At 45.1% G+C, this 22,142-nt stretch overlaps 1 protein-coding gene across 2 annotated transcripts; it reads right to left on the minus strand.

Annotated features, from left to right (window-relative positions):
* Nucleotides 1-207: 207 nt before the first annotated feature.
* Nucleotides 208-20,280, minus strand: SLC25A46 (solute carrier family 25 member 46). Of its 2 annotated transcripts, none has more exons than XM_083352574.1 (8): nt 19,810-20,280; nt 19,007-19,049; nt 15,020-15,077; nt 13,418-13,495; nt 13,102-13,202; nt 11,742-11,798; nt 10,680-10,737; nt 208-1,213 (listed from the first exon to the last, which is right to left on the minus strand). In XM_083352574.1, exons 1-8 carry the CDS (start codon nt 20,045-20,047, stop codon nt 635-637), a joined length of 1,212 nt encoding a protein of 403 aa, XP_083208700.1. In that variant the 5' UTR covers nt 20,048-20,280; the 3' UTR covers nt 208-634. The 2 variants fall into 2 exon arrangements, with proteins under 2 accessions (XP_083208700.1, XP_083208701.1); XM_083352575.1 differs by lacking the exon at nt 19,810-20,280 and adding an exon at nt 19,592-19,616.
* Nucleotides 20,281-22,142: the final 1,862 nt, after the last annotated feature.

Genomic DNA, 22,142 nt, shown 5'->3' on the forward strand with positions numbered 1-22,142 from the left:
CTCAACAATTGAGTAGAACAATTTCAACCAGTTTTCTTTTATGGAACAATTTTCGGTTCTGATTTTTTGGGGAGTACCACACACTGTTTAATCAACACAATGTGGGGGAAAAAGTACACTGTAAAACAAGACTACAGTGTGTAAAAATGCTGTTCACATTTGTACTATTGATATTAGCAATAATCCTTCAACAAAACCGACGAAGTACATAGTTTTCTCAATTTATTCCAAGACTGCCAAATTAATTTCACATTAACAATCTTCAGTGCAGGTCTCTCTAATAAGAGACAAGGCTTTAAACAGGACACAGCTTTATTTCTATATACAGTAGCTATAATTTATTTCTAATAGTTATGCAGCAGAAATTGCCAGTGGAATTGTATCTACTATCTGTCGTCATTCTGAAAATCACACTTTGCACAGATTTATAAAATGCCTTCTAATATTTTATTTACATTTCAATATTTTAAAAGCCTGTGTTTCAATTTCCTCTTACCATAGCCTGTGTAAAGGAAATGTTTGCCTTTGTTTTTATTTATGAAGGAACCATTACTATATATTTAATCTTTCAGATTTCATTACTGTGCCTATTTTCTGAAAATGTAGCCAACTAAATGGCCATGTCCACTAGTTATTAAGAAATGTTCTGAAGCAGTGTGGAGTAAAGAACTTTTGTAAGCTGTAGTACAGCTACATGCAGTGTGTACTGTACAACTACAGCCCCAAAACCTTTGTAAAACCCCAACATTCCCTCTTCACGTTTTATACTATTGATACAGTCTCTCATTCCTTCATACTGTGTATTGATGGGGAGAACTTCATATCCAAGATCTGTATTGTCAATGATGGTGCGTGTCCCTTGAATATGAAGGCGATGCAAAACTGTCTCCAGTGGATAAAGCATAACATCTGCACAAAGACTGGCAGCAAAGCTTGCAATAAGTTCAGGAAAATAAGCATCCAACATGTTTTGTACAGAATTAGAGTTCTCAGCTGGGAAGCTTGGAGAATTCTCTTTCTTTAGGAAGAAGAGGACCAGTTTCTGTACTGCAGAGCTGATTATGTAATGAAGAACTCCATGCAGAACTGTTGGAAAGGTCAGTGCCAATAGAGGGAGTAACCGCTTGCTATGGGGAACTCCAAAGCCCATTGCTCTGCCTATGCCCTCTTTCAGGCAATCCAAAATTCCAGGATTATCCCGAATGATTTCACTCTGTAAGAGAACACAGTACTTCAAGTAAATACCCAGAATTTATGATTACTGTGACTAGTTTAAACTTATTCAGAGAAATAAACTTCTATAGAATCTATTAGATTTCAAAGCTATTGTATTTCAGATTGAATAGGCTTTGATTTAAAAAAAGGTGTATCCATGGCCCAGAGGCTGCATGCAACCTTAGAGACCTATAATGTGGCCCCACAAGATTTTAAACTTTTAAGATTATTGTATGATTTATATACATTAACTATATTGTATATTTTATATGCAGCCCAAGACAATTCCTCCTCACTCAGTGTGGCCCAGGCAAGCCAAAAGGTTGGACATCCATGATTTAAAAATTATGCCATATGGTTGCCCTATAGCTTATGATTTTTTAAAAAAAACTTCCTTTTCAAAAAGGGGTGGCCTGCTTTATGTTATGCCATCCTTGGGCGATTATGATATTTATCTTTCATTATGCTTCAGGTATTTCAATCTTAGTAGATTAAGTACATGCCTCTTTGGGACAAAACAAATGAATAAGCTTTGTTTTCATACAGTACTGTGACGTGCAATTCAATAACAAACTGGCAGTATAAGTAGTCCTTAACTTACAACCATACATTTAGTGACCGTTCAAAATTACAGTGGCACTGAAAAAAATCGCTTATGACCATTTTTCACACATTTCACAATTTTTCGACCACTGCAGCATCCCCATGTTTATGTGATCAAAATTTGGATGCCTGACAACTGGCTCATATTTATGATCACTGCAGTGTCCTGGGGGTCATGTGATCACCTTTTGTGACCTTCTGCCAAGCAAAGTCAGTGGGGAAGCCAGATTTACTTAACAACTGTGTTAATAATTTAACAACAGGAGTGATTCACTGTGGCAAGAAAGGTTGTAAAATTGGACAAAACCAGTTTAATAACTTTCTTGCTTAGCAACAGAAATTATGGGCTCAATTGTGGTCATAGGTTGAGGGCTATCTGCACTAGGTGGCTTACTCAAACAATCTTTATAAATATTTATAATCTCATATCACACATAAGCAAACCCGCTGCCAATCATCTGCACATTATGGAAGGCGTACTGGAATGCTTGATTTATCCTCCTGTCTTATATTCATTTTTTTTTAAATTCCATTTATATCCCGCCCTTCTCCGAAGACTCAGGGCGGCTTACAAGCTTAGCAGTAGCCTTCATGCTATGTATATGCCTGCTTATTAGGGCTTTCACACCCCTCCCAAGCGGCATTATTACAAAGTCAGCTTAATTGCCCCCAACAATTTGGGTCCTCATTTTACCTACCTCGGAAGGATGGAAGGCTGAGTCAACCTTGAGCCTGGTGGGATGCGAACCTGCACTAATTGCAGGCAGCTGGTGTTACTTAAGGAGGCATTAGCCCACTGCCCACTGTAACTGATCCATGAAAATTATAAGACATTAGGTCTTCTCTGTATTCAAAGTTTTAATTTCTTCATGACTTATGCTTTACAGATATAGTGAACCTCTAACAGTAGTAAAATGGATCAGACATAGTTTGAAGGATTCTAGAACAGTGTTTCTTAACCTTGGCAACATTAACATGTGTGGACTTCACACATCTTAAAGTTGATTAGGTTGAGAAACACTGTTCTAGATGATTAACAAACATACTCAATACTTGCCAGCTTTATTTTTTTATCTAAGTTCAAGATCTCTGGAAGATGGAGTAGCTGTGGGTATTTGGACCCCCTGGAGACAAGGATCTTTCAACTCTGGTTCTGGATGGATATAGCCAGGAGGAAGGGCCCTTGGCTCATGTGGTGCCCCAGGCTTGGGAGAACAGCCAGATTTTACAAAGGTTTACAAAAGGCTAACAGGGTTGGGCCCATTCTAATCTCTGAAAGGAGGGTGTTCCATAGAGCAGGGCATGCTGCAGAAAAAGCTCACCTGTCCCACATAGATCTGGTATGCAGTCTGGGGGTCCTCCTGGACTCACAGCTCCTGCTCAAACAGCAAGTGGCATCCGTGGCCAGGAGGGCCTTTGCACACCTTTGGCTGATGTGCCAGTTGTGCCCATACCTGGATTGGAAGGCTCTGCTTAGAATAGCTCCTACCCTTGTCACCTCCAGATTAGAATACTGTAACACACTTTACATGGGGTGCCCTTGAAGACCATTAGCAAACTTCAGAATGGTCAGAATGCAAGGGCGTCAGGTAGTAACTGGTGTCAGATATATGATACATGTAACACCACTTCTGTGTGAACTGCACTGGTTACCAGTGTGCTTCTGGGTGCATTTCAAGGTGCAGTGGTTTGGGACCAGGGTACCTGAGGGATTGCCTTTTTTCCCAGAGTCTCCACCTATCCAACTAGGTCAAACAGAATGGGCATGCTGCAGATCCCTTCAGCCAAAGAATGTTAATGGTGAGCTTTTTCTGCAGCATGCCCTGCTCTATGGAACACCCTCCTTTCAGAGATTAGAATGGGCCCAACCCTGTTAGCCTTTTGTAAACTTTTGTAAAATCTGGCTGTTCTCCCAAGCCTGGGGCACCATAGGAGCCAAGGGCCCTTCCTCCTGGCTATATGTTCATGAGCCAGATATCTTGCTCTTATGTGTAAATTAGATATTTTAACATTCTCTATTGGTTTTAATGTTTTTACTGTTTTAAAATGTTTTTTAAAATTTTTGGTTGTAATGTGTGAATTGAAAGTAGTCCAGAGTCATTTACTGACATGGGTGGCTATAGAAATCAAATAAATAAATGAGGACTGGAATGCACCGTTCTGCAACTATTATGTTTCCAATGCAGATCAAAATTGCTTATGAAGTTCTTAGGGTGCCACCAAGTGGTAAACACTTTGAAAAGCAATACATAGGAAGGAACTCACTTGCTGATCTGTGGGCCACATTAGTCTCCAAAAATTATTATTCATTATAGTTAATTAATTATAGTTAATATGTTTTCCATATTAGAGATTAAATTAATTGATTTAAAGAAATTGAATGAGATCCTGAAAGAAACCAAGTATTTTATTCTATTAAAAAACAAGTACCGTATATACTTGAGTATAAGCCGAATTTTTCAGCCCACTTTTTGGGCTGAAAAATTCCACTTCGGCTTATACTCCAGTCAACAAAAAAAACTTACCGAGGACTTGTGCGCGGCCGAGGCTTTGGTGCTTGTGGGATCGCCCGCACCTCTCCCAAGCCACCGCCGTCCGAGACCTGCCGAAGTTTGGGGAGGTTTGGGGAGGTGCGCGCGCACCTCCCCAAACTCCGCGCCTTGCCTGCCTGCTTCTTTCCGCAGCGGAAAGAAGCAGGCAGGCAGGGCGCGGAGGAACGGAGACTTGCCGACGTTTGGGGAGGTTTGGGCGCCTCCCCAAACCTCGGCAGGTCTCCGTTCCTCCGCGCAGACCTGCCGACGTTTGGGGAGGTTTGGGCGCCTCCCCAAACCTCCCCAAACCTCGGCAGGTCTCCGTTCCTCCTGCCGACCTTTGGGGAGGTTTGGGCGCCTCCCCAAACCTCCCCAAACCTCGGCAGGTCTCCGTTCCTCCTGCCGACCTTTGGGGAGGTTTGGGCGCCTCCCCAAACCTCGGCAGGTCTCCGTTCCTCCGCGCAGACCTGCCGACGTTTGGGAAGGTTTGGGCGCCTCCCCAAACCTCCCCAGGTCTCCGTTCCTGTTTGGGGAGGTTTGGGCGCCTCCCCAAACCTCCCCAAACCTCGGCAGGTCTCCGTTCCTGTTTGGGGAGCTTTGGGCGCCTCCCCAAACCTCGGCAGGTCTCCGTTCCTCCGCGCAGACCTGCCGACCTTTGGGGAGGTTTGGGCGCCTCCCCAAACCTCCCCAAACCTCGGCAGGTCTCCGTTCCTCCGCGCAGACCTGCCGACCTTTGGGGAGGTTTGGGCGCCTCCCCAAACGTCCCCAAACCTCGGCAGGTCTCCGTTCCTGTTTGGGGAGGTTTGAGCGCCTCCCCAAACCTCGGCAGGTCTCCGTTCCTCCGCGCAGACCTGCCGACCTTTGGGGAGGTTTGGGCGCCTCCCCAAACGTCCCCAAACCTCGGCAGGTCTCCGTTCCTGTTTGGGGAGCTTTGGGCGCCTCCCCAAACCTCGGCAGGTCTCCGTTCCTCCGCGCAGACCTGCCGACCTTTGGGGAGGTTTGGGCGCCTCCCCAAACCTCCCCAAACCTCGGCAGGTCTCCGTTCCTCCGCGCAGACCTGCCGACCTTTGGGGAGGTTTGGGCGCCTCCCCAAACGTCCCCAAACCTCGGCAGGTCTCCGTTCCTGTTTGGGGAGGTTTGGGCGCCTCCCCAAACCTCCCCAAACCTCGGCAGGTCTCCGTTCCTCCGCGCAGACCTGCCGACCTTTGGGGAGGTTTGGGCGCCTCCCCAAACGTCCCCAAACCTCGGCAGGTCTCCGTTCCTGTTTGGGGAGGTTTGGGCGCCTCCCCAAACGTCCCCAAACCTTGGCAGGTCTCCGTTCCTCCGCGCAGACCTGCCGACCTTTGGGGAGGTTTGGGCGCCTCCCCAAACCTCGGCAGGTCTCCGTTCCTCCGCGCAGACCTGCCGACCTTTGGGGAGGTTTGGGCGCCTCCCCAAACGTCCCCAAACCTCGGCAGGTCTCCGTTCCTGTTTGGGGAGGTTTGGGCGCCTCCCCAAACGTCCCCAAACCTCGGCAGGTCTCCGTTCCTCCGCGCAGACCTGCCGACCTTTGGGCGCCTCCCCAAACCTCCCCAAACCTCGGCAGGTCTCCGTTCCTGTTTGGGGAGGTTTGGGCGCCTCCCCAAACGTCCCCAAACCTCGGCAGGTCTCCGTTCCTCCGCGCAGACCTGCCGACCTTTGGGGAGGTTTGGGCGCCTCCCCAAACGTCCCCAAACCTCGGCAGGTCTCCGTTCCTGTTTGGGGAGGTTTGGGCGCCTCCCCAAACGTCCCCAAACCTCGGCAGGTCTCCGTTCCTGTTTGGGGAGGTTTGGGCGCCTCCCCAAACATCCCCAAACCTCGGCAGGTCTCCGTTCCTCCGCGCAGACCTGCCGACCTTTGGGGAGGTTTGGGCGCCTCCCCAAACGTCCCCAAACCTCGGCAGGTCTCCGTTCCTGTTTGGGGAGGTTTGGGCGCCTCCCCAAACGTCCCCAAACCTCGGCAGGTCTCCGTTCCTCCGCGCAGACCTGCCGACCTTTGGGGAGGTTTGGGCGCCTCCCCAAACGTCCCCAAACCTCGGCAGGTCTCCGTTCCTGTTTGGGGAGGTTTGGGCGCCTCCCCAAACGTCCCCAAACCTCGGCAGGTCTCCGTTCCTCCGCGCAGACCTGCCGACCTTTGGGGAGGTTTGGGCGCCTCCCCAAACGTCCCCAAACCTCGGCAGGTCTCCGTTCCTGTTTGGGGAGGTTTGGGCGCCTCCCCAAACGTCCCCAAACCTCGGCAGGTCTCCGTTCCTGTTTGGGGAGGTTTGGGCGCCTCCCCAAACCTCGGCAGGTCTCCGTTCCTCCGCGCAGACCTGCCGACCTTTGGGGAGGTTTGGGCGCCTCCCCAAACGTCCCCAAACCTCGGCAGGTCTCCGTTCCTGTTTGGGGAGGTTTGGGCGCCTCCCCAAACGTCCCCAAACCTCGGCAGGTCTCCGTTCCTCCGCGCAGACCTGCCGACCTTTGGGGAGGTTTGGGCGCCTCCCCAAACGTCCCCAAACCTCGGCAGGTCTCCGTTCCTGTTTGGGGAGGTTTGGGCGCCTCCCCAAACCTCCCCAAACCTCGGCAGGTCTCCGTTCCTCCGCGCAGACCTGCCGAGGTTTGGGGAGGTTTGGGCGCCTCCCCAAACGTCCCCAAACCTCGGCAGGTCTCCGTTCCTGTTTGGGGAGGTTTGGGCGCCTCCCCAAACGTCCCCAAACCTCGGCAGGTCTCCGTTCCTCCGCGCAGACCTGCCGACCTTTGGGGAGGTTTGGGCGCCTCCCCAAACCTCCCCAAACCTCGGCAGGTCTCCGTTCTTCCTGCCGACCTTTGGGGAGGTTTGGGCGCCTCCCCAAACCTCCCCAAACCTCGGCAGGTCTGCGCGGAGGAACGGAGACCTGCCGAGGTTTGGGGAGGTTTGGGGAGGCGCCCAAACCTCCCCAAACAGGAACAGAGACCTGCCGAGGTTTGGGGACGTTTGGGGAGGCGCCCAAACCTCCCCAAAGGTCGGCAGGTCTGCGCGGTGGAACGGAGACCTGCCGAGGTTTGGGGAGGTTTGGGGAGGCGCCCAAACCTCCCCAAACAGGAACGGAGACCTGCCCAGGTTTGGGGAGGTTTGGGGAGGTGCCCAAACCTCCCCAAACAGGAACGGAGACCTGCCGAGGTTTGGGGACGTTTGGGGAGGCGCCCAAACCTCCCCAAAGGTCGGCAGGTCTGCGCGGAGGAACGGAGACCTGCCGAGGTTTGGGGACGTTTGGGGAGGCGCCCAAACCTCCCCAAACAGGAACGGAGACCTGCCGAGGTTTGGGGAGGCGCCCAAACCTCCCCAAAGGTCGACAGGTCTGCGCGGAGGAACGGAGACCTGCCGAGGTTTGGGGAGGTTTGGGGAGGCGCCCAAAGCTCCCCAAACAGGAACGGAGACCTGCCGAGGTTTGGGGACGTTTGGGGAGGCGCCCAAACCTCCCCAAAGGTCGGCAGGTCTGCGCGGAGGAACGGAGACCTGCCGAGGTTTGGGGACGTTTGGGGAGGCGCCCAAACCTCCCCAAAGGTCGGCAGGTCTGCGCGGAGGAACGGAGACCTGCCGAGGTTTGGGGAGGTTTGGGGAGGCGCCCAAACCTCCCCAAACAGGAACGGAGACCTGCCGAGGTTTGGGGACGTTTGGGGAGGCGCCCAAACCTCCCCAAACAGGAACGGAGACCTGCCGAGGTTTGGGGACGTTTGGGGAGGCGCCCAAACCTCCCCAAAGGTCGGCAGGTCTGCGCGGAGGAACGGAGACCTGCCGAGGTTTGGGGACGTTTGGGGAGGCGCCCAAACCTCCCCAAACAGGAACGGAGACCTGCCGAGGTTTGGGGACGTTTGGGGAGGCGCCCAAACCTCCCCAAAGGTCGGCAGGTCTGCGCGGAGGAACGGAGACCTGCCGAGGTTTGGGGACGTTTGGGGAGGCGCCCAAACCTCCCCAAACAGGAACGGAGACCTGCCGAGGTTTGGGGACGTTTGGGGAGGCGCCCAAACCTCCCCAAAGGTCGGCAGGTCTGCGCGGAGGAACGGAGACCTGCCGAGGTTTGGGGAGGTTTGGGGAGGCGCCCAAACCTCCCCAAACAGGAACGGAGACCTGCCCAGGTTTGGGGAGGTTTGGGGAGGCGCCCAAACCTCCCCAAACAGGAACGGAGACCTGCCGAGGTTTGGGGAGGTTTGGGGAGGCGCCCAAACCTCCCCAAAGGTCGGCAGGTCTGCGCGGAGGAACGGAGACCTGCCGAGGTTTGGGGACGTTTGGGGAGGCGCCCAAACCTCCCCAAACAGGAACGGAGACCTGCCGAGGTTTGGGGAGGTTTGGGGAGGCGCCCAAACCTCCCCAAAGGTCGGCAGGTCTGCGCGGAGGAACGGAGACCTGCCGAGGTTTGGGGAGGTTTGGGGAGGCGCCCAAAGCTCCCCAAACAGGAACGGAGACCTGCCGAGGTTTGGGGACGTTTGGGGAGGCGCCCAAACCTCCCCAAAGGTCGGCAGGTCTGCGCGGAGGAACGGAGACCTGCCGAGGTTTGGGGACGTTTGGGGAGGCGCCCAAACCTCCCCAAAGGTCGGCAGGTCTGCGCGGAGGAACGGAGACCTGCCGAGGTTTGGGGAGGTTTGGGGAGGCGCCCAAACCTCCCCAAACAGGAACGGAGACCTGCCAAGGTTTGGGGAGGTTTGGGGAGGCGCCCAAACCTCCCCAAACAGGAACGGAGACCTGCCCAGGTTTGGGGAGGTTTGGGGAGGCGCCCAAACCTCCCCAAACAGGAACGGAGACCTGCCGAGGTTTGGGGACGTTTGGAGAGGCGCCCAAACCTCCCCAAAGGTCGGCAGGTCTGCGCGGAGGAACGGAGACCTGCCGAGGTTTGGGGACGTTTGGGGAGGCGCCCAAACCTCCCCAAACAGGAACGGAGACCTGCCGAGGTTTGGGGAGGTTTGGGGAGGCGCCCAAACCTCCCCAAAGGTCGGCAGGTCTGCGCGGAGGAACGGAGACCTGCCGAGGTTTGGGGAGGTTTGGGGAGGCGCCCAAAGCTCCCCAAACAGGAACGGAGACCTGCCGAGGTTTGGGGACGTTTGGGGAGGCGCCCAAACCTCCCCAAAGGTCGGCAGGTCTGCGCGGAGGAACGGAGACCTGCCGAGGTTTGGGGACGTTTGGGGAGGCGCCCAAACCTCCCCAAAGGTCGGCAGGTCTGCGCGGAGGAACGGAGACCTGCCGAGGTTTGGGGAGGTTTGGGGAGGCGCCCAAACCTCCCCAAACAGGAACGGAGACCTGCCGAGGTTTGGGGAGGTTTGGGGAGGCACCCAAACCTCCCCAAACAGGAACGGAGACCTGGGGAGGTTTGGGGAGGCGCCCAAACCTTCCCAAACGTCGGCAGGTCTGCGCGGAGGAACGGAGACCTGCCGAGGTTTGGGGAGGCGCCCAAACCTCCCCAAAGGTCGGCAGGAGGAACGGAGACCTGCCGAGGTTTGGGGAGGTTTGGGGAGGCGCCCAAACCTCCCCAAAGGTCGGCAGGAGGAACGGAGACCTGCCGAGGTTTGGGGAGGTTTGGGGAGGCGCCCAAACCTCCCCAAAGGTCGGCAGGTCTGCGCGGAGGAACGGAGACCTGCAGAGGTTTGGGGAGGTTTGGGGAGGCGCCCAAACCTCCCGAAAGGTCGGCAGGAGGAACGGAGACCTGCCGAGGTTTGGGGAGGTTTGGGGAGGCGCCCAAACCTCCCCAAAGGTCGGCAGGAGGAACGGAGACCTGCCGAGGTTTGGGGAGGCGCCCAAACCTCCCCAAAGGTCGGCAGGTCTGCGCGGAGGAACGGAGACCTGCCGAGGTTTGGGGAGGTTTGGGGAGGCGCCCAAACCTCCCCAAAGGTCGGCAGGAGGAATGGAGACCTGCCGAGGTTTGGGGAGGCGCCCAAACCTCCCCAAAGGTCGGCAGGAGGAACGGAGACCTGCCGACGAGCCGACGAGCCGCGGCCACACAGGGTATTCCTGTGTATTCAGGCTTGCAAAATGGCGGATCGAGCCTCTGCTGGCGGCAGAGGCTTGCAGAACGGCGGATCGGCTTATACTCGAGTCAATAACTTTTTCCAGTTTTTGGGGGTGAAATTGGGGGTCTCGGCTTATACTCGAGTCGGCTTATACTCAAGTATATACGGTATATCAAACCTGATCTTGAGGTGCGTCTAACAATTTTGGAAATTTTAATTATTTTCCTTCAGAAGCAATAGATATAAAACAGAATATAAAAGCTCAGTTCCAAGGCTATGATACTTCCAATTCTGATTCCCCCAGAATTATACAAAAGAACATGCAAATATGAGTATACATAAAAACAAAACTTACTTGCACAGTTTCAATCAAACTTGCTGAATAAAAAGGCATTGCTATCATACAAGTCAACCTAGAGGAATAAATACAGTTACTATTTTGATAATCAAAATCTAATTTGCTAAAGCCCAATCACATATTTTTTTATTTCAAACATCCCACCCAGGAATTATCTTAAGTCTTTATGATTTAATCTATTTCAGCCATACAGGTAATCCTCAGATTGCCGGGGGAATTGGAACTAAAATTTTTGTCACTAAGTCATATGGTCATAAAAATGTGATGCATGTGACCATGTCACTTAGCAATGGCAATCCCAGCAGTTCTTGCTGCTGTAATTAAGTGAAGACTGGGGGATTATTAAGCAAAGACCTTATGTGATTGCATCTTCCTACTTCCTGCCAGCTCCCCTTTTGACTTTGTTTGTGGGAAGCTGGTAAGGAATGTCACAGAGGATGCTCACATCATCATGGGGGTGCTTCAACTGGTCCTAAATGGCAACCAGTGGCCAAACACTCAGACAGTGATCACTTGACTGTGGGAATGCTGGGACAGTCAAAAATCAGAGGCCAGTTAATGAATGGTTGTAAATCAACAAGTATTTGTATTTCTTCAAAGCCATTGTATATCATTTTCTGAATGCTACTTAAATTCTTTAATTGGAAAGAAGTAAAAAGAAATGAGAATTCACCCTCAGTTTATCAACTACATTGGATTTGTGTGTGTGTGTGTGTGTGTGTGTGTATGTGTATGTGTGTGTGTATCTATTCAAGGGAATCATCAGAATAAAATGAAGAAAACAGATTTTAGTATTAAAAAAATTACTACAACCTGAAAGTCTCAAGAATTTTCCACAAATTGATCCATTCACAGTGTTGGATTACTTTTCAGAATTTTCAGTCAGAATGGTATTTTTCTATAACTGGGAATTCTGGAATTGGTACTCCAACAAATCCAGATAATCCTGCTCAAATTGATGTTGTTATTCTATAATGGAGAGAGTCTTATTATGCTTACCATTCACTTTTGTTTTGCCTGTATGGTTATTAATTTGAAAGTATGATCAAGCATACATACGCTTTTAGGGTCAGATGTCCTCCTATTTGCCTGGGATTCCATTTGTATGAAATTTCTCTGAAAATTTTTTAAAAGATCTCTTATTCACGCAGCACTTAGAATATACAGCAAACCATTACTTTATGCTATGCTTAATATTAAGGAGTCATGTATAATCTATAGCAGACATGTCAAACACAAGGCCCGGGGGCCAGATCCGGCCCGCGAAGTGGTTTCATGTGGCCCGCGAAGCCATCCTGGAAACAGTGAGGGAATGGCCCCCACTGCCTTGGCCCTGGCCCAGAGACCCTCCTTCTACCAGAGACCCCCACATCTGTCCCACTCCTGCCCAGGCCCCCACAGGCACCCTTGATGCAAATAATATAGAGCTGGCCACGCCCACCCAGTAGGCCATATGCACTCTAGCCACGCCCACCCAGTAGGCCACGCCCACCCTGGCAATACCCACCCGGCCCCTTGAGGGCAACCGCAATGCTGATGCGGCCCTCAATGAAATTGAGTTTGACACCCCTGATCTATAGTTAAACTGGAGAAGCATCAGTTTCCCATGGTACTCTAAATAAATTGGGGCATTATACACACAGCAGTGCTACCGTCACATTGGGTTTTGTTTGAGGGATATAAAAGCTCGTGTAATATACAAATAAAGGTATTGGGTAAAATGCATTTACATGCCAATTGTGAAGCACCCAAAGTTTGATCACATGATAATGGGGATGGTAAAAGGGTCATAAGTGTGACAATTGGTCACAAGTCACTATTTCCAGTGCCACTGTAACTTTGAACAGTCATTATTAAACGTATGGTTGTAAGTTGGGGATTACCTATGCTATATTTTGTTTTATTTATTAATACTTATTGGACCTTTCCACAATCTCATTACTTACATTAAACTGAAGAAAAAATAAGACATGCTTATGTTAAGAATAATACAGAATTGGTAATGGATGTAAAGATGTATTATAAAGGCATAATACAGAGGCCCAAAAGGATAAGAAAAAAATGTGTATTCATTTGTATCTTATACAGCAGAAAGTCCTATTAACTGGTAATTAGAATTCCTACTAATATAATTTCAACATATATTATTATTATTAGTTTACATCTGAATATACAATAGATACAATGCTATACTGTATTCACATTAGAATGTTGAAATAATTTGCTCAAAAATCTGAGTATGCTGTTTTGTAGTGCTGATCCTAATCCAGATAGCCTTATTTATGTTTCTCATCATAAAACAGTTATTAGAGGGGCTTATTTTTAAAAAAATTAATTAAAGGAAATAATCTCCCATATATATATATAGGAACAATTATTATTATTTAATTTAATACAGTGAGACAGAAAGTGATTATACCTTGGCAAGGGTGTGAATTCACTGATGATCCCTTCTGCTCCAAGGGCTATACCCTGGACAATGAAAGTACTCCCCATTCCTTTCCAAAGAGCTCTGGGGCCCTAAAATTTAAGTTATAATTGGTTCAATATTAGATGCCAATGTTACCAAGTAATAACAACCTCTTTACATATTGCCATTTTATATACTATTACAGTATACATGAGAAAGTCACAGTGCACAAATAAAATAAAAACAATAACAAATTTATTGTTCTTTAAAAATTTGTGAGCTAACTTTACAAATAAATAATCTCCAACTGACAGTAAGTACTAACCTGTGTTTTATTGATGCTATACATAATGTTGATGATTGTAAACGGAGTAAGGTGATAATTCTTGGCATGATAATTAACCTGAAAATATAAAAATATAAAATATAAATATACACAGGTATAATATATATATATATGTGCGCTAGATCACTATTGCTTATTTTGTGTAGACAAATCATGATTACAAATCTTTAATGATGTGTATGAACTGGATCTCTTGAAGTTCTAGGTGCACTAAATGTTGTATGAAAACTTTTACATGCAAAAATCTAATCAAATTCCATATATTAGTGACAATAAATTCAAAACAAATGGTGCAATCTTATTGATATCTATATTTCATTGCACATGTTGGAAGCTTCAGGTTTTGGATCCAAGAGTACAAAAGTGGCATTGACACCTGACTGAAGAAACTAGAGGACATCAAGAAGACAGAAATGGGCCTGACTACATGTCACTGCTCATTAAGGAAAACATGGGACTTTTCTGAGCCATTATGGCTATGAGTAAAACCAGCAAAAGGCATAAGCTCCTTTAGAGATTCACCAACAAGGATAGCAGCTTTGATTTCTTCAGATCCAAGTACTAAAATGCCTGTCTTCAAAATATTAGGAGGAGGATTTTTAGGAATGTGCAGATTTTTCAGAAGAGATGGTTCAGAACATGAAAGAGCTTTTATGAAGAATCTTTTTTCAAATCCATGAAGTTCCTGTTGTTTTTTTCTAGGCTTGTGCTGCTGCTCTGAGATGTCTCCATATGTATATATGTGCAAAGCTGGTATACATGCACCACATAGGGCAGGGTTCTTCAATCTAGGCCCTTTTATAACTTGTGGACTTCAACTCCCAGAATTCCTCAGTCATTGTGCCTGGCTGAGGAATTCTGGGAGTTGAAGTCCACAAGTCATAAAAGGGCCAAGTTTGAAGACCCGTCCCCGGGCCCCGACAGAGGGAAACAACTGGCAGTGGTTTATGAAGCAATTTCATGAAGCTGTAAACTATCAATGGTGTACTGATTCAAAGGAGAGGTTTTTATGTGTTCCCAGAGGCTCCAAAACATTTTAAAAGATTTATACAGCTTGAATGAATTTCCTTAAGTATTTTACCTTAAGATTGGCTACACTGATAAAGATTTTGACAAATTCATAATTTTGGAAAAAAAGGAGGATGCTATCTCAATTTATCTATTCATTAAAATATATAAAATATTAGACCTGAATTATTAAATAAATTTTAAACTAGGAGTAATATAAAAGATGAACTTAGGATAAAGCTATTCTAGCTATCTAAAATGGAAAATTCAGTTCTATACTAAGTGGTTCAGATAGAGCAGTAAAACAATTTATTTACAATACTTGATGTAGAAATGTGAGTTATTTGGCTGTATGATTATTTTGCCAGGCTAAACTAACTTCACAATTTTTTTGATACCCCTCTACCTCTTTTCTATTTTACAAAAGGAACAAATATATTTTTAAAATCAGAAAAAGTTATAAAAATTGAATACTAAATATGCATGGAACCTGCTGTCCTAATTACATAATTACAACAAAGAAACACAAAACAAATATTTGAATAATAGTCCACAATTGCCCAAAGAATTTACCTGGCATTGCCGACGCAAAACGATGCAAGGATGAGCCAGAACATTTTCTGTGAATAAACTGTGAAGAAACAATTATTTTAAATGTTCAACTTTCATTAAAACATTAGTCATTCTAATTTGTACAACTGTGATGTCTAGGAAATTAAAATTTATAACATTTAGATAATTCTCAATAAGCTTCACATACATCTGCCTTCTGCAAAAATCTAAGCTGAGTATTGAACTACAGCTTCTACTGCATATATGAGAAATACAAAACGTTTGTTCTAATATGGAAAATTGTTAAGATAAGTCATTCTGCACCTACAAAATAAGAAGGCAGGGACAATGGGACTAGATTTGTATGTTTCTTTCAGTAACAGTCTGCACTGAATGCACTGCATATGTTCACAAGCCCCATTTATTTATTAGATAAAAACCAAGCAATACTCCGCTGATTGGAAGATGGGTACTGTTTTGTTTTGAAGTGGTGTTTTGAATTCTGATGAAGCAAAATACCTCCCCAAAATAAGCTAATTTTAATAGGCAACTTATGTATTTCTGATATAACTTCCACAATCTTTTTTACATTTGAAAGAATCCAGGTTGTCCATCTCTGCTGAAAGACACATAGGCTACTATAACATGTAAGTAACCCGGTAATACAAACATAGAGAGGAATAAAAGCTACAAATTAAGCATTTATAGAAATGAATATGCATAGGTACTAGATAACTGACTCTAAACTAAACTATCAGAACTATCAGTTTGATAACATCTAGAAATAGTGAAATGTGAAATACTTGTTCTCTATTCGGTTTACATGAGCTACATACACACACAGCCACAAAAACCAAAACAAATCAGCAGATCACATTAAACAGCCAGAGAGGAATTATTGTACATTATGATCCGTGTCCAAGATTTCATCAGTCAGCCCTGCCACATGTAAGCAGCAAGAAGCTGGTTCGACTACTTGTGTGAGAATGCCTTGCCACCTAAGAAGGAAAGCATACTGCACTATTGGCATTAGTTGCTAGGCACCACACTTCTAAGGGAGGGGTTATTCTCCCCTATGGTTATAATGGAACTTTTAAAAAGCAGCAGTTAAAACCACCACAATGGCCAATTGGCAAAGCCCATCTTACTAGATTTGTCGTTTTGTTTTAGGAAAGTGAGGGAACAAGTAGTTTGTGTTCTTTCTCATGAGAAATTAATCTGAGTTATACTGCTTTTTGCATGGCCAATTGGACCTACCACCTCATAAAAAAAAATCTCATATAGTGAATATCCCCTCAAGCAATTTCTATACCAATTACAACCAGGAAACAAAGTGCTTGTATGTACCTGGGTAGAAAATGCACTTCATCTATTCACTTTGTGATTATATTATTCAAAATTCTGCTTTTAGTAGAATGGCGCTATTAAAGAAAATCCATACATGTGTTGTAAAAATTTCTTTTTATGATTGCAAAACCCGTATGAATAGCACAGCATGACAAGCTAATTTGTAAGGCTGCAAAATGGTTGCAATAGGACAAATATATCCTCTTTTTCCTTCTGCTATTGTTTTTGCAAGTTATGTAGTTATCTGCAGTATTTATTAATTATAGATACAACAGTTGCTTCTACTATGATAAATTGTTGCTTTTGTTGTACAGTTGGTTGTTACCTAAGCAAGATCCATCCAAATTGGGATATGTAGGTAGTCCTCAACTTATGACCACAATTGAGACTAAAATTTACATTGGCAGTCATTAATTGAGTCACAGCCAATTTTATGAGCTTGTTTGCCATGGCTATTAAGCAAGTTAATGCAGTTGTTGAATCCTGTGGTCTTCAAGCAAAACTGATTTTTCCCATTGACTTTGCTGGCCAGAAGGCAGCTAGGAAGGTTGTAAATGATGATGACATGAGCCCAGGACTCTGCAACCATTGTAAATGCCAGATGCCAAGCAACCCTGATCATATGACTATTGGGATGCTGTGTTGGCTGTAAGTGAGAGATCTAGCTGTAGAACCCTTCGTCCAGTGCGCTCACACAGGGAGGGTCTCCTCAGGGTCCCGCCGGTAAAAGACTGCTGGCGGATAACACCCAGGGGGAGGGCCTTCTCTGTGGGTGCGCCTGCCCTTTGGAACCAGCTGCCCGTGGAGCTGAGGACTGCCCCTGACCTTCGTTCATTCTGCCGGGACCTGAAGACCTGGCTCTTTGAGCTCTCCGGCCCAGGCTGAGAATTTTTTAACCGGGGTTTTTATTTTAAGGGATAATTTAATCTTTTTAAATTGTTTTTTAACTTTTGTATTTGTATTGCTGATTTTAAATACCCTGTAAACCGCCCTGAGTCCTTTGGGCGGTATATAAATCTAATAAAATTACATTAAATTAAATTAAAATTTTTCAGTCCCATTGTAACTTTGAATGGTCATTAAATAAATGGTTGTAAGTTGAGGACAACCTATATTTACAAGCCCAAGTTTCCCAAAATATTGCTGGGATGTCTTTACTAGTTTCTTTGGTTGTCAAATTGCTCTAGTATTGAGTGGAATACTAGTCATGAGTAAGAATTTTAATTTATATTCAGAAGCAACCATAAATAATTTATGTCAACTGCATTTTAGTTATTGCTTTTCATGGTTTCATATCATACTATATATCTCAGTATACAATAGTGAGGGGGGAAAGGGGGGAGGGGAAGGGAGGGATAGGTAGGGGGGGAGGGGGGATTGTTAAAGATAAAATGTATTTTAAAACTTTTCAATAAAAAAAAACAATAGTGTTCTAACGTCTGACAATACTTTAGGGCACTTATTTATTCCAATTTGCTTTATAATAATGAAACTAAAGTTTCAGTAGACAAGTCAGATCTGTTGAATGGAAATTATTTAAAACATTTAAAAATTTCTTTGTTTCCATAAGTCTGCTGAGATTTTAGAAAACAGACTGATGGTAACAACGAGGCCATAAAAAGTAAAACTAATTTCAGACCTCTAGCTTTCATTTAGTTCAGAACAAAATGCTGAATGCATTGAAATGATATATTGAAAGTGCTCAATTATCTTTTAGCAACCAGAAATTCATGAGATTATATTCATATTGGATATTAGGTTTAAGGGCTAAAAATGTATATAATCTAAATAAAATATGGAAATCCCATAACTCCTGTCTTAATTTTTTAAAAACTACATTAAAAGACAGCTTGTGGGAAAGGTATAGGAACAGAATCTTCAAAACATTTATTTGGCTCAACATCAAGTATAAACACTATTAAGGAACTTCTTACATAAAATTTCTGAAAGAAATTGGATTTTTACAGATAACAGAAATTTCTTTTACTGTCATCCAATTCATCCACTTAGATCTTGTTGACAAACAGTTAACAAGACTTCAGGATTGAATACATATACACAGGCAAGTTATGGCTAATTTATCATAGTCAAGCACCCGTTTGCTCAGATGAATTAATGATTCTTTCTAAAGAAATGAACTTCTGTCAGTTATGAGCAGATGTTTTGCAAATTTATCATTCCAAATTTTCACTATTTAGCTTGAGACCAACTTGAAGTATTGTTGGTTCAGATTGAGACTTTAAACACAATCTCCTTCCAGATGAGTAATTTTTTCTAATGTAGCTTTATTGCATCATTAGTATCAATAGCCAAAGACTAGGCAAGAACAATATGAATAGCCTAATTAGCAATATCAAATAGATTCAGATGGTTAGTTAGCAATATCAAATAGATTTAGATATTGTAAGCCACTTAGAGTTATTGACTGAGATAGGCGGCCACAGAAACTGAACAAATATCAATGTAGTATTAAATGAAGTTACTTAGCAATATCAATAACCAAGTGTTAGTTATGAAAATTCAACAACTGTAACATTTTGTTTAAAGTTGAATGGCAATATTCAATTTCTGAATTACACAGTGGGCATGAAATTTTGAAAGAAAAAATAAGGTGTTTTTGCATTTAGAAAAATGCCATTAACGGAAGTTTAGACCTCTTACCTTGCCAATCCAATCCCAAAGCCTGCAAACCGATTTAATTGCTCTAAAAGACAGATAACCACACATTTAAGCCAGAATATGAGCAACGCATTTCAGTATAGAATTTTTACTATTCACTGTAATAAATGTATATAGCTAGTCCAAGAAATTTAGCACATTAGGCATCCTTATTAACTGCAGAAAATGCAGTGTTTCTAAGTAAGTTAAAATACTTAATTTCCTCATATCTCTTAAATAATATCTATATTATTCCAGGTACTGTATAACTTGTTTTTTTTTGGAAGTGCCTAGCATATGCCGCTCTAATAATAATAATAATAATAATAATAATAATAATAATAATAATAATAAGAAGAAGAAGAAGAAGAAGAAGAAGAAGAAGAAGAAGAAGAAGTAGTAGTAGTTGGAAGGGACCTTGGAGGTCATCTAGTCCAACCCCCTGCTGTCCAGTCTCTTCTTAAAAACCTCCAGTGTTGGAGCATTCACCACCTCTGGAGGCAGGTTGTTCCACTGGTTAATTGTTCTAACTGTCAGGAAGTTTCTCCTTAGTTCTAGGTGAGAAGATGCTTCCAGAAAGAGACACACCTAAAGGCATGGATTACAGAAAAAGCGCTGGACAGCATCCAAAGCCAAAAATGGGTTGTTAGCACACCGCTTCCGGTGGCTTTTTCGACCAGGCTTAACCAACGAGGACTGCAGAGCAGACCTGCCTGACGCACCGGAGCACCTGCTGCTTCAGGGCGGAGGCCGGGCTCTTATAATCTACGCGTGCCGCTCCCGCACTCGCCATTTGTTTTACGCACCGGAGTTGGTGGCAGCGCCTCCCAGGTACGGGTCCTCGTTGAGCCCAGCCGCCACCAAAGGTGTGCCTGCGGCGAACTGCGGCGTCTTTTCCCCCCAATGGAGATTGCGGCTGCCAGGAATGTCAGGCGGGGTAGTGACCCAGTGGCCTAGGTCTGGCTTGGCCGCGAAGCCTCCGGGCTCCTCTCGGGCGCTCCGATAGCCCAGGCCGTCGAAGCCCTCGGGGCGCCGCGGATGCATCGGGCAGCGAAAACAAGCCGAATCGGGGAAAAGAAGCGAGAGACAGAACCGGGAAGAACCAAGACCAGCGACTCCCCCTTTCTAATCACTTCCGGCCGTCAACCGGAAGCAAACCCCCGAGCCATCTGACACATCGCCTAGCTAGGGCGTAGGGTTTGTCTGTGCTTGGCAGGTAGCGGGAAGCTGAGAGTCGTTGGTTAGGACCGGGATGGGGATTTTACAACAATTCGGGTTTGCAGGCTAGAGTGAGACAGGAAACAATTCCAGAACAACCTGCCTCCAGAAGTGGTGAATGCTCCAACACTGGAAGTTTTTAAGAAGAGACTGGACAGCCATTTGCCTGAAATGGTATAGGGCAGGGGTCGGCAACCTCGGCTCTTTTATGACTCGTGGACTTCAACTCCCAGAATTCCTGAGCCAGCTATGCTGGCTCAGGAATTCTGGGAGTTGAAGTCCACGAGTCATAAAAGAGCCGAGGTTGCCGACCCCTGGTATAGGGTTTCCTGCCTGAGCAGGGGGTTGGACTAGATGACCTCCAAGGTCCCTTCCAACTTTATATTATTATTATTAGAAGAATACATGGCACTTGTATTGTTCTGGAATAGTTTTCTGCAAAACCGAATTGTTGTGAAATCCCCCGTCCCGGCACACTTCTGTAATAACTGCTAAGAAAACCTTTGTGTGTGAATCATAATTCTCACTGTTCCTCATTGGTCCTTTTTTTCATTTTTAAATGTTTCTTGTATGAGATATGAAGAGGTTTGTACAAGTGAATAGTGGATCAGAGTTGTAACACAGCTGAAAAAAAAAATACCGGCATATCATCATCCGTGCTTACTTTTTAATCATGTTTTATGTGAAGTGAGTACATACGAATTTCTTTGAATGTGTAAGGAGCTAATAAAACTGACAAGTCTAGTGATTCCCATAACGTTTTCCAGTGTTTTAACATAGCAACGGCAATTTGCAACAATTCTGCAGTATTGTAAATTTAATATTTTATTAGTTTGACAGATTAGTGTAATACAATTCTGCAATGTAATCTATTTTAGTAATTGGGTCTATTTAGTGGTTGCTAATAAATACCTGAGATACAAAATTGATCTTGGTTTATAACAAAGCTGAGTTACAGTTCCTCTATAATACTTTTAAGCACTCAGTTGCTCAAGTCATTGGAATGCAATGATCTACCTTACCTGCCCTTGTCAATCCATACTTTGCTTGATGGTGGCTATTGACACAATTTGTGCAGTACCTGCAAGATCAGAAAGCCAGAGTGTAGTAGTGGTTAAATAAAGATGATTGGGGGACTGGAGGCTAAAACATATAGGGAACGGTTGCTGAAATTGGGTATGTGTAGTTTAACGAAGAGAAGGTTGAGGGGTGACATGATAGCAGTGTTCCAATATCTCAGGGGCTGCCACAAAGAAGAGGGAGTCAAGCTATTCTCCAAAGCACCTGAAAGCAGGACAAGAAGCAATGGATGGAAACTAGTCAAGGAGAGAAGCAACCTAGAACTAAGGAGAAACTTCCTGACAGTTAGAACAATTAACCAGTGGAATGACTTGCCTCCAGAAGTGGTGAATGCTCCAAAACTGGAAGTTTTTAAAAAGAGACTGGACAGCCATTTGCCTGAAATGGTATAGGGTTTCCTGCCTGAGCAGGGGGTTGGACTAGATGACCTCCAAGGTCCCTTCCAACTTCTTCTTCTTCTTCTTCTTCTTCTTCTTCTTCTTCTTCTTCTTCTTCTTCTTCTTCTTCTTCTTCTTATTATTATTATTATTATTATTATTATTATTATTAAGATCCAACATCTAGGAGTGGGCAGACTGAGGTTGAAGCCCTTTCTTATCTATGGAGGCAGATTGGGTGCTTTTCTTAAGCCCAACCTATTTTACCTGATGGTTTGGAAGAAAAACTGGAGGAGGAAGTGTATTAATTATACATCTAATAAATAATACAAATTACAATATTTTAAGCCATATAGCATATTATATTTTGAGTTATGAGTCTCACTTATACAAAAAGGGAAAAATCACATAAATTACAATTTGAATAGGAACGCTTTATTTAACTACTGTCTTTTGTTTCTGAT

Source organism: Vipera ursinii (genome assembly GCF_947247035.1).
Source record: "Vipera ursinii genome assembly, chromosome: 2".
In the NCBI taxonomy this organism is placed as follows: domain Eukaryota; kingdom Metazoa; phylum Chordata; class Lepidosauria; order Squamata; family Viperidae; genus Vipera; species Vipera ursinii.

What these genes read in the sequence shown, in the direction of transcription:
- SLC25A46 (XM_083352574.1), bottom strand. Translation starts at nt 20,047, where the DNA reads ATGCATCCGCGGCGCCCCGAGGGCTTCGACGGCCTGGGCTATCGGAGC. An exon ending in ATAGCATCAATAAAACACAG is followed by an intron (nt 13,203 to 13,417) that starts GTTAGTACTTAC and finishes CTTAAATTTTAG; the next exon opens with GGCCCCAGAGCTCTTTGGAA. An exon ending in GGACATCTGACCCTAAAAGC is followed by an intron (nt 10,738 to 11,741) that starts GTATGTATGCTT and finishes TTATTCCTCTAG; the next exon opens with GTTGACTTGTATGATAGCAA.